Below are 11,938 nucleotides of genomic sequence, written 5' to 3' on the forward strand. Positions count from 1 at the left end.
TAATCCAGCTCAGTCCAGTCTCCTTGTCCACTGGCTTCAATATTAGACAGTCTGCTCCTTGGTGTTGGCCTGCTTTGCTTGAGAAGTATTCTCAATCTCGAGGCCCGATGGCTGAGCCGTGCTTTCAACAGCAGCCTTTTCCTCCAGCATATCACCACCCTTGGCAGCATGAGAAGCACCACCAAACAGGGTATCAATCTCCTCCAGAGGGACCTGCTTCGTCTCGGGGATGAAGAAGTAGACGTAAGCCGCGAGGCAGAAGTTGATGGCCATGAAGAAGAAGAGACACTTGAGACCCTCGCGACGGAAAAAGGTAGGGAAAAACTGCTGGAAGATGGTGTTGGCCACGTTCTGCATCTGAGAACACATGCCCACAGCCTGGGCTCGAATGTTCATGGAAAACACTTCGGCAGTCCACATCCACACCGTAGCTCCCCATGAGGGCTTGTAGAAGAAGGCGAAAAGGAAGAAAAGGAAGACGATAGCGATGCCCACAGACTCTGACTTGACGTTGCCCTCGAATGTCGGTGTCTCTAGACCCACGACCGCAACGATGAGCATGCAGACTCCCATGCCCACGGCACCGACCATGAGCAGCCAGCGGCGGCCGTAGCGGTCAGAGGTCCACATGGCGTTGAGGGTGAAGATGATTCCAAAGGTGGCGTTGAGGGCGTTGATGAGGTTGATCTTCTTCTTGTCTGACCACACGTTCTTGTAAATGGTCGTAGAGTACGAGTTGAGAGTGCCTTGTCCAGACAGTTGCTGACCAATGTTGAGGAGAAAGGCGAGGATGATTCGCTTTCGGACTGAGGGATCCCGGAACAGAGCGGAATACGAGACTCCACTGATGGCCTCCTTCTCGTACTCGATAGCACCACGGATAGCGAGCAGCTCCTCCTCAACCTCTTGCTCAGTCTCTCGAATTCTAGCCAGCGCAGCTCTGGCAGCCTCCACGTTGCCATTCTTCTGGATATGCCATCGGGGAGTCTCAGGGATCCAGAGGACAGAAAGGCAGACAATGGCAGGGACGAGAATCTGGAAGATGACAACCATCTTCCAATCCCACTGGCCCATACTGTCACGGTTGTTGGAGCAAGCATAGTTGATCCAATAAGCGATGAAGGACCCAACTGAGTAGTTCATCTGCCAGATCGTCATGACCTTTCCTCGAATGTTGGCCGGGGCGACTTCTCCAATGTAGACAGGCGCCGCCGTGAGAGCAAGACCCTGGCCGATACCGATGAGAACACGGCCGGCAATAAAGACTCCAATCTGGTGGTGGGGAGTAAAGGTCTGCATAAAGGTCGCTATGATGGTGATGAAGCAGCCGATGAACATGCCCCAGCGACGTCCCATGTAGTCTGCGAGCGGACCGCCCATGAAGAAGCCAGAGATGATAGCTCCGATTGTGTAGCTCGTGTTGACTTGAAAGTAGAGTGTTAGCTATCAAATCTCCACAGACGCCGCCAGCGGCTTTGGGGCGTGAACTTACTCAACCCAAGCATGTAGGTATCCTCCACCGGGTCCATGTCAACCCACTCGAACCAGTTATCTGAACCCTGGAGGGAGTTGAAAACTGAAGCATCGTACCCTATGTGCCATACTCAGTATGAATCTTGACGAGACGCAAAAAGATAAATGCTCTTACCGTAAAGCACCATGCAAAGTGCCGCCACCATGGCACAATACCTAATTTCCCGAGTCAGTCATCGTCATTTAGAAGCCGTCAAGCTATGACCCACCAGTTGTACAGCTTTTTCGAAGCCATCTTTGATTAGAAGCTCACTTGTCCGTCCTCTGCAGCAAAGGGAGATCTCCTGATCAGTGCAGATGAGAAAAAAAAAGAATGGGGAGAACCCTGAGAAGTCGAGATTGATAAGACCACTTTGAAAAGTGGACAACGCCCATTAAGCATGGACCCTTTTATCCACAGATCTGCGACTTCGCTAGCAGAGTCTGGGCTCGGGTAGACGGCTCTCGCAAGGGGGGGTACACGAGCCAAGGTCAGCCACCAATGGTGTTGAGACAGAGGAGCTCCGATGTCGTTCAACATGACGCCCAATACGACATTTGAGGACTCGGACCCCAGTCATAGCTCCTCTTGGCGCGCGGAATGCCTTTGCCGGCGGGTCTTGGTTTTACTGGCACGGGAATTACCCGGGCTGCAGGCTGCCCAGATCGGCTCATTCTCTCCATCTCGAGATCCTCCATCAATCAGTCAATAAGCATAATTGATTCCCCCGCACAAAGATCACATGCAACATTAAGGTTAAGATGGTGATAATCAGTCAATTTTAGCCTGAATCCTTCCATATTACCTTGCTGTTGTCCAGCTAGGCCTGCTTATGCCACGAATCATGGACATCCTCCGAGTCACAAACCGGCAATGATGCTCACCAAGGCCTCGGATGTAAGCGAGTTTCGCAGACTATTGGTGGAACAACTCTACCGAGCTTTGCTCAGCCGCGCGTTGGGGGATCGACAGTGGACGCGGGGAAGCTTGAAGCTCCTCATTAAGCACCTGGGGAATATGGGGATGGCATGGAGATGGGCCGACTTTGTGGAGGAGAGTGGGACTGCCGAGAGATTGGGTTTCTGATAATGTTATCGGCTGAAGTCAGACCCCGTTCGACGGGGAAAACTATCCCGAAGGTCACCAACGAGTGTGCTATTATAAGAGCTTGGGACGTTTACCTACACAGGGCTCGGTGAAGAACTGCACCGAAAGCCAAGATCATCTGACCCGTCAAAAGAAATTATACCTAGTATGCTGCTGAGGCCTACAATCGTGCTCGCCTTTCTGGCGTTGGCCGAGCTCATCGATGCTGGCCATGCCCCAAAGCGTCCCCACTACGAACCAACTCCCCTCCAACCATACAAGGCGTTCCCAACCTCATCCCCTCGCAGAAAGACGTGCTTTGTCAAGCCTGGTAAGAAGGGCGGTGACGATGCATCCAAGATCTTACGTGCCTTCAAGAAGTGCAACAACGGTGGTACTGTGGTCCTTGATCAGGAGTACACCATCTGCACTCAGCTGGACTTGAGATTCCTCAAGCATGTCGATATTGCTTTGACTGGAACTGTCAAGTTCTGTGACGACGTTGAGCGTTGGCTTCCTAGGACTTTTCAGTTTCCATTCCAAGATGGCTCTTCTTGGTGGCTGTTTGGTGGTGAGGACATCAACCTCTATGGAGCTGGCACAGGAACCATCGATGGCAATGGCCAAGCTTGGTACGATGCCCACGCTGCAGATAGTAAGGTGAAACGCCCGCTCCTTTTCGTCACGGATGGCTGGAAGGGAGGCTCCATCACTGGACTCAAGCTTCGGCAGTCTCCCAACGTAAGTTATCTTTTTACCTTGACATGTAGATGTACTAATGTTTGGCCAGTGGCACAACCTCATCGCCAATAGCTCAGACATTCTCATCTCGGACATTGATATTTTCTCACGTTCAACATCAAAGAATTTTGCCAAGAACCTCGATGGTTGGGATACCTACAGATCAGACAACATCGTCATCCAGAATTCCTACATTGACCACGATGATGATTGCGTATCATTCAAGCCCAACAGCACCAACATCATCGTCCAAGGACTTGTTTGCAACTCATCTCACGGTATCTCTGTAGGCTCTCTTGGACAGTACCCAGGAGTTTTTGACAATATTGAGAACCTGTACATCTACAACACTTCTATGAGCAATGCAACAGACGGCGCTCGTCTCAAAGTCTGGCCCGGTGCTGATGTCCAGAAGCCCGAGGGATGGATCGGCGGCGGCGGTGAAGGCCGTGTGCGAAACGTCACTTACGAGCGTTTCTTCAACGACAACAATGATGGTGCTATCAAGATTGACCAGTGCTACGGTGCCGTCAGCGCCGCCGAGTGCGAGGCCAATCCTTCAAAGGTGATTCTCACAGACATTCTGTTCAAGGACTTTTGGGGCACAGTATCAAAGAAGAATGACCCTGTAGTTGGATCTCTGATCTGCAGTTCTGAAGATGTAAGTTTCTGTCCTCGCACACACCTGTACATGCACTAATGAAGCTAGTCCTGCGACAATATCCGGGCTGAGAACGTCACCGTCACACCTCCTAGTGGCAAGGATGCCAAGTGGGCATGTCGGAACATGGATGAGGAGTCGCTAGACTTGAATGGAGTTGGTTGTGTAAATGCTTAGAAAGGGGTGATTTTTTTTAACCTTTATTGAGGAAGGTTTAAGGGCAAATCCAGCCATACATCTCTCTCTGCATTTTCAACGGTCTGGCCTCATTTTACGGCCGATAGAACCAGTCCCCTTCACGGGCGATAACACAGACACTCGCACCCGGTCCAACTTCTAAGCAACAGTCTTCTCGTGACACTCAATTCTACAAGCTGCGTTAGCACGGACTCAAAGAGACATGGTAAAAAAACTAACCCATAATCCTCACGAAGCGCTCGCATCAGTGGCTCATTGATGCTCTCGTTCAACGGCGCAAGAATTCCTCTGTCAGAAATAGTGCCATCAAGAACCAGTTTGACGGCTATTGGCCAATAATATTAGCATCCCATACTGTCACTCATGGGCACAGTAAACCTACCAACTGCACAAGGCGTGCCGACCAGACGTGTCATGGCAAAATATTTCTTTGGGTCGCCATTCTCGCACAGCGTCGATGTGCGCGTCTCGCGCCGGCCATCCTGGTGCTCGATGATGAACTTATGCTGAAGCATAACCAAGTCACGCTCCCCCTGCTCGTACTGCATCTTCTGCTCTAGTGTCGCGCAAAGTGTATCCAGAGGGTTGCCCCTGGGCGTGATGGGCTCCTCTGAGAATAGGCCAAGCCATTGTAGTCCGCTGAGGATACGCTGCTCCTCATCAGGCGAATCGAAATTGGCCTTGGAGAGGATTGCGGCCTTGAGATCCGCAGTGCCCGCCGATGCTGTGCCGATAATGGCCTTGGTTGCCTCTTTCCACGGAATAGGCTTGGTGAGTGCCTCGACCGGCGTGTCCTCAAGAAAGCCTAGATCTACTAGCACGCGTATGAATTGTGGGAAGCCCTGATACCGTAGGGTGCCGCGCACGATCGTCTGGGCCTCGGGGATGTTGTAGCGCTCCTTATAAGGCGTCGAGTCTCGGTTGGGGTATGCCACGAAAGCGTAGCCCGGGTAGATAAAGTAGGGCTTCGCGGTTCCCATCAGGTCCTTACCCGTCACCTCCACCACCTTGCCATCTTGCCACCACTTGCCCGCGTTGCGTAGCGCTAGCAACACGCCGCGCGACGACCATGAGAACTTGTAACCGAGCGGGTTATCCGAGTTTTCAGCCGCTGGCAAACCGCCACAGTAACTTTCGAATGAAATAATTTTGCCGCCCTCTCTGTGCACCTCGTTGATGGTCTTGACGGCGTATAGGTGGTCGATGCCCTTTAGTATCATGGTTAGTTCCGTATGTATGGCACTGGCTGATGTGGCAGCGGAGGGGGAGCAATGAGTGCTCATGTGTAGCGTCGTATGTGCCATGTCTGATTTGTACACTGAAGGGTTCTGTGCGTGGAGCAACTCACTGGATCCAGCCCAATCTCGTTCATGACGGTGATACCCGCCGCCTTGGCCTCTGCATCGAGCTCCATCATAGCAGGCGAGATGTAGCTAGTCGTCACGACATGCTTCTTATTGCGGATAGCTGACTTGATCACCGCCGCGTGGAATGTATAGGGAATTAGGCTAATGATCAAGTCGTGCTGGGCGACGGCGGCGTCGAGGGCCTGGTCGTCGGTGACATCAAGCGAGATGGGGGTAGCGAGCTTGACGCCTTCGGAAAGCTTCTTGGCAGTATCGGTGGTTCTGCAGGCTAGTTGAGATGGGGTTAGCAGAAGAGGACCTGACCAAGCAATGCAAATGATCAAAGGAGAGCTGATAAAACAATAAATCGCCAAAGGGAACTGTTCACATACCGACTGTCACGGGGATCCCGGCATCGGTAAGGATATCCAACGTCGGCCGTGCGACAAAGCCCGCTCCGAGCAGGAGTACCTTACTATACACGCGTGAAGGATTCACATCAGCAATGCCCACTTCTAGCTAGCAAGAGTCTTTCTGGATACTTACTGTTCGGAAGCCATTTTGATGGACTCTGCTTCGATGCGACCTCAGTATGATCCAGGGACTCTACAAAGGAAGCGAGTTCGTTTCGAAAGCCGTGGTGGGATGTCAAGGCGGAGAGGGAGCGAAATCGGAACCCCTCCATTGACACACAGACCATGTGGTGGACTAGGGTTAGGGCTTCTTTCCTGGGGAGGGAGGCGGCGTGGATCACCACGTTACATAAGCTCCTGATCCGCGTGGCTGGCACGTGACCGCGCATGGGCCAAGAGAAGTGCTATGAGAACAGCAATAATGGGTTGTTGAAATACGCAACAAGATCAAGCTGTCAATACTCCCGTGCTTTTGCCCTCTTCTTCCAATGTTTTCTTCTCTCCTTTGACCTGCTCTATACCTGGCTAATCATATTCGCTAAGCCGTAGTCGAAATGCCTTGGAAACGCCCAGCAAAGCATGGCACTACGAGTCGCAGAAGAAAACGCGAGATGACTCCAGGAGGGTCGAGAAGAGCGAGAAGAACCGTCTTCTCACGCAAACATGTTGCAGCCTCGAGCGTCATGTGAACCTGAAAAAGACTCTACGAAGGACGCCCACAGCGGTCAATCGAGTAATCCCTCCACAGCCCTCGTCGGCAACTTGGACCTTGAGGATGAGCATTCTGCGTTGCAGAATTCCAGCAACCAGTATCCACTACCACCCACCACCACTATCAATGGAGGTGCGGGATGTTCCCGTCAAGATTCTATACCTTTTGGTGCCATCCAGACCCAGAAAGTGTTGCAGCAGAACACGGAGATTGCCAATCACCTTGAGAATTCCTGTCCCGAGTATCTTCGAGACCCATCCGACCACGCCGGGCCCCTACAACAGGACCCAGGCCAAGGGCAAATTGCGTCGAGCCAACCTCCCCCTTCTCTTGCATCATCACAATCTCAACCAGTCGCCTTGGCCTCATCTCAAGAAGTTGCGTCACCTAACTTACCACCGTCTCTGCCACCCGCGCCACTCGAACTACTCCTAGAGAGCGACGGCGACTTCCAGATGACGCACTGCTCTCTTAGCCTCGTCCATAGCAACAAGTATTCAGATACTGGTTCGACGACTGATGAAGCCAAGATCATTCCCAATATTGCGCCTCCACAGATGTTTCCTTCCGTTACAGTTATGGGAAAGACTGCGATTTCCATGAAGCCTGACGGAAGCTGTCTTTTTTATGCATTGACTGATCAGATCTTCCGTGACCCCAATCAAGCCGACAATATCCGGGAGGCTATCGTCAACTTCATGGCCAGGAACAGAGATGTCTTCAAAGCCATGTTACCACTCAATGATATTCATCCCAGTCAAGGCCAAGAAGACTCTTTGGATTGTGACGAAAATTCTCGACTAGAGAGATATCTCCTTTTGCTAACCAAGAAAGGAGTCTGGGGAGGAGAGCCTGAGATTCTTGCCGCAGCACAGCACTTCGGAGTAGCTATCACGGTTCACCAAGAGAATGGGAATTCCCCAAGTACAACGAGTGCAGTGGTGGTGATACAGCCCATATTAGGTATTCGAGGCAATATAACCACTATTATTCTGTCAAAGGCAATGACCAAGTCCTTCTCGACAATTCGAATGCCACTACGAACGCGGCCGGCTCTGAATATCATTGGGGCGACAACAATGACACGACATACTCACGCCCCCTCAAGTTTCAGCCATCAATAGAACACCTCCCTCACTCGGAGATCTCTGGAATGACCGAGGATAGTTATCATCTATGGCCGGCAGCTCAATCTAAGCGCTTGGTCCAGATGAAATCAAGCGGCTACAGTTGGAAAGAGATCCATGCAGCCATCCCACACAGAACTCTTGGTGCTTGTCGAAGCATTGGTGTGAGGTAAAATGGATGACCGAAGAAGCTCGACAAGCCTGGTGGGAGGTAAGTCAATACAAGAACATTCCTTACAACTCCATTACTAATAAGCTCCAGAACAAAGAAGATGCACAACCAAGACAGGCTCCAAGAAAATGGACAACCACTGAGGATGAGCTCTTGCTGCAGCTAAGAGATGCTGGCAGTACCTGGGCCACCGTTCTTGAACCTCTGCCGGGCAGGACACCATCAGCTGTACAAAAACGCTGGGATGCAAAACGGGTCAGAAAACCAATGCCAGAGTATGAAGGGTCTTATTCATCGCAGAAGAATTGCCAAGTGCAAGCCGTGGATTCAACATCAGCAGCCAGAAGAGCCCCAAAGAGACGCTGTGTGACTCTCATCGAAGAGTCTCCTCCAGCACCACTACCAGAAGTACAATCGACCCGAGCTGCCCAAGAAATATTCAAGGCAGAAGTGGGTGCTGAATTGAAGCCGAGTGCAACAACATTCCCACAAGCGGGGAGATGCATCATGAACATTAAGACAACAACACTATCACCCCTGGAGTCGGCATTTGCCCCTGCGGGAAAGAGGGTTCATGAACAACATGTAACCAGGAAGGTTCCCAACACCCGATGGTCGCAGTCTGACGAACAGCTCCTTTCAAAGATGAAAGCCGCCGGTCATAGCTGGATAGATATCAGCAAAGTCTTGCCTAACAATAGAAGCGAGAGGGCTGTCAGTAGTCATTGGAACGAGATGCGAAAAGTCAGTGGAATGTCAACTATGCTACACTCATAATCTTACGTGTGCTAGGGCAACGGAGGACCCAAATGCGGGTGATCAACGGATCACGACCAGCGTTTAACACAGATGAGAGAGTCCGGCACCTCTTAGCAGGAGATCGCAGACGCTTTTCCGAATAGAACGCCGGGGGCCCTCACAAGCCGCTGGAAACGTTTGAAAGTAAGTAGGCGATACTGTTCATTACGAGCCTTGGGTCTGACGAATCTTAGACCAGGAAAGTAGCCGAAATGTTTCAAGAGGTATGCATGGAGGTCACTGTGTTCATCTTTTTATGCTGATTGCATTTGCAGACGACGGATGGTAGCATTGGTGTAACACTGGCTTCTCAGAATCCTAACCCACACGTTCGTCTGGTTCACGCGAGAAAGAAGATCATCACGCAACGACGCATCAAGACAAGGTGGCGCCACGCCATGAGACACCCAGACCTTGCAGCGTACCGGGAAAAAGTCGATGGTATGGATGAATCCAACATCAAACTTCGCCTTCAAGATCGCCTGAAAAACATGGACGAAATTGACAAGAAAGGGTCCATCGAGCAGAAAAGTAGCTTCTTAGAATCTTTTCTAGTCCATGGACAGAAAGGAATTCTTCCGCCGTTCTACTCGGTAGCCCGCAAGGACGGTATTAGGTACCCCGGTGATGGGGGACCTGATCCTCAGGTGGAGACTGATCACGAATCTGTTGAAGGCGAGACAGATGACCTGCCGACGGAAGCACAGATATCGAGGCCCAAGAGGGGTCGTCACGTGGAACGCCGACGCCAGAATGTGAAAGACAGTAGAGCACGAAGACTCATCCGCCAGGCGCTTAGCGAGGATCGCAAGATGCCGAGAACGGACTCCAGGGCCTTCATCGATCTAGAGAAGCTTGGAGTAGCACTCGGGCGAAAATGGCCCATCTATCCAGGCTTTCAAAGTGTGGTTGATCAGCTACAGAAGGTTCGAGATGGAAGGGATGCCGAGGTCTCCTTGCTAACACTTGACACTGAGTTTATATCTACCTCTCGACGCATTCTGGAAGTTGCTGTGGGAGAGCTGCATTCCGGCAGAGTCCTACTTAGCGCAAAAGTTGATCACCAATGTACCACAGAGGAGCTTCTGAAGAAGCCAGACGGTCGACCGATGAATATGAAGGCACAAATGATAAGCTTTGAGTCTTTGCGAAAGGTTTACGGGCCTAGCGGCCAAGAGAGATGTTCTGGGAAAAGACAGCACGCGAGATTGCCGAGACGCTCCAAAAGGCCGGAGTCACCCCAACGTCCATCATTCTTGTTTGGCATACTAGCACGTTTGATCTCACCATCCTCAGAGAACTACTGGAGTCTGCGGGGTATCGCAATATTCTGCCTTCAGAAGAGAATTGCATCCCCGTGATCAAGCACTATCGAGCGGGTTTACCAACAAGAGACAGATTTGGCAGACCCTTCTCTGCTAGACTTGATCACCTCTTTCCAATACTATTCGCAGAGCATCAGTTGGTTGGGACTAATCACAATGCAGTGCCCGACATTCAAATACTTCGGCTGATGGTACTTCTCCTCGTACAACTCCAAAAACCACCATCCGGAAGGGATTTGACGGAATTCCCTACAACAACACAAGAGTTTGTCGGGTCTGGCAATCCTCCCTACACTTTCCTGGAGAGATGGCTTGGTCTATCGCAACCGAATCTGTGCGACAAGGGCGGCGAGGAGGACGGTGGGGACAGCAAGGAAGAGGATGACAGCGACGGCGACGAACAAGAGCATGACGATGATGGTTGTATGGAAGAGGGTGACAAGGGCAACGAAGAGGAGTATGATGGCGATGGGTACGAGGATGAGGATGAGAGTAATGGTGACGATGATAGCTATCGGGAAGAGGACGAGAACGACAGCAATGAGGTTTAGGAGGACGACGAGAGACAAGGAGGCTGAAGGATCTATTCCGGGCCCCTTCAGACCAGTGACACGACGGCTTCAGCGAACATGTTGTAGAATAGGAAAGGTTCTCTAATCACGCATGAGATGCCATGTTTATGCATTGTCTAGTAACAAGAATGTAAAAAGCAATAAGATCTACTTGAACTGGGGCAATACCATGAATTGACGCAAGGCAGCCAAAGCAAGCTTATCGATCGGCTGTATCTCGAAAATTATATCCTTTCAATCAAGGTTATTTGCCCCATGACAGGAGAAGGATTCATCTGCACCAAGGCTGAAAGGTTTTGGCAGATCAGTGACGCTATCCCGAATTCAAACGTTAATTGTTAGTGAAGATCGTTTCGTCAGCCCACATACCCTTCATCGTCGGATCGACGCGGGTCGATGCCAAGCTCCTGGGCGGGGACATGGGCTGCATGATTGTGGCCAAGCCCAGACATTTTGACATCCATGATAGGAACTGGCCGAACTGCTAGTCCATGCTTCTAGAAGGTGGTCTTTCAGCACAGCCTCCAGATGCTCTGCTGCCATCACCTCGGAATTGGCGAGATGCCTATTGAGGAGTTAGTGTGTGGTGTTTGTGGCTATGGGAGGTCTTTTTTTGCCCGACAAGAGGGGCAAGGCAGTCACTTGACCATCTCGCTTCTGCAAGACGGCATTCTTTTTGACAGCAGCATAGAGGCAGCCCACGCAACAGGCCGGAACCTTGGGGGAGGTCATCCATTGGAGTTAACCTGCTACACTGGCTTGCATCCTGCAAGGTGACCTTACACGTGTTGGTGATTATGCGGAACAGACACTGCAGCGCAGAGTAAGAACTTAGTCTTTCCTGTGCTTCCTCTTGCTGCGGCCAACTCTGTTGCAATTGTCATCATGTCCATCTCCAAAAGCCAAGATGAGGTAGCCGGTCAGCCAGCCCTACGATCACAAGGCAGCCAGATCCAGGGCAACAAGCACCTTTCCCAATCCCAAAAAGATTAACTCTTCAGCCACCAAGCCCAACATGGCGGTGTTTGGCGTCTGTTACCGCAGGGATTTACAAGTCAGCCTAGAAAAAGCCTTGTCGCACGACCCATAGCAACAACCAATCACAAGCCCAGGATGATGCACTCATGCTGCATTTTCCCTGCAAGCTTAATACCAACAAGCTTGTGCCACAAAAACGGAACCCATGCAATTTCATCACAAGGCAACCGGGGTCTTTTCGAAAGGCAGCCAGGGCCTGGAAGAAATCGAAAGCACAGAAACAAACTAAGCCAATG

General features: G+C 51.2%; 4 protein-coding genes across 4 annotated transcripts; 2 read left to right on the forward strand and 2 right to left on the reverse strand.

Moving 5' to 3' along the window:
* Positions 1–42: 42 nt before the first annotated feature.
* Positions 43–1,768, reverse strand: MRS44_001814 (uncharacterized protein; the record flags this gene model as incomplete). Its single annotated transcript, XM_046284878.2, has 4 exons — positions 43–1,424; positions 1,493–1,591; positions 1,649–1,689; positions 1,743–1,768. 4 exons carry the CDS (start codon positions 1,766–1,768, stop codon positions 43–45), a joined length of 1,548 nt encoding a protein of 515 aa, XP_046137906.1.
* Positions 1,769–2,767: 999 nt separating this feature from the next.
* MRS44_001815 (uncharacterized protein) lies at positions 2,768–4,178 on the forward strand (the record flags this gene model as incomplete). The annotated part of the gene is made up of 3 exons (XM_046284877.2): positions 2,768–3,340; positions 3,390–4,001; positions 4,050–4,178. The coding sequence occupies 3 exons, from the start codon at positions 2,768–2,770 to the stop codon at positions 4,176–4,178; spliced, it is 1,314 nt and encodes a 437-aa protein (XP_046137905.1).
* Positions 4,179–4,337: 159 nt separating this feature from the next.
* MRS44_001816 (uncharacterized protein) lies at positions 4,338–6,105 on the reverse strand (the record flags this gene model as incomplete). Its single annotated transcript, XM_065623832.1, has 6 exons — positions 4,338–4,368; positions 4,419–4,524; positions 4,582–5,407; positions 5,548–5,864; positions 5,938–6,020; positions 6,092–6,105. The coding sequence occupies 6 exons, from the start codon at positions 6,103–6,105 to the stop codon at positions 4,338–4,340; spliced, it is 1,377 nt and encodes a 458-aa protein (XP_065480248.1).
* Positions 6,106–6,621: 516 nt separating this feature from the next.
* Positions 6,622–10,643, forward strand: MRS44_001817 (uncharacterized protein; the record flags this gene model as incomplete). The annotated part of the gene is made up of 8 exons (XM_065623833.1): positions 6,622–7,594; positions 7,672–7,961; positions 8,060–8,713; positions 8,762–8,784; positions 8,872–8,911; positions 8,962–8,991; positions 9,043–9,804; positions 9,936–10,643. The coding sequence occupies 8 exons, from the start codon at positions 6,622–6,624 to the stop codon at positions 10,641–10,643; spliced, it is 3,480 nt and encodes a 1,159-aa protein (XP_065480249.1).
* Between the last annotated feature and the right edge of the window lie 1,295 nt (positions 10,644–11,938).

The sequence above is a fragment of the Fusarium solani genome (assembly GCF_023522795.1).
Source record: "Fusarium solani strain SB1 chromosome Unknown bctg00000000, whole genome shotgun sequence".
NCBI classification, from domain to species: Eukaryota; Fungi; Ascomycota; class Sordariomycetes; order Hypocreales; family Nectriaceae; genus Fusarium; species Fusarium solani.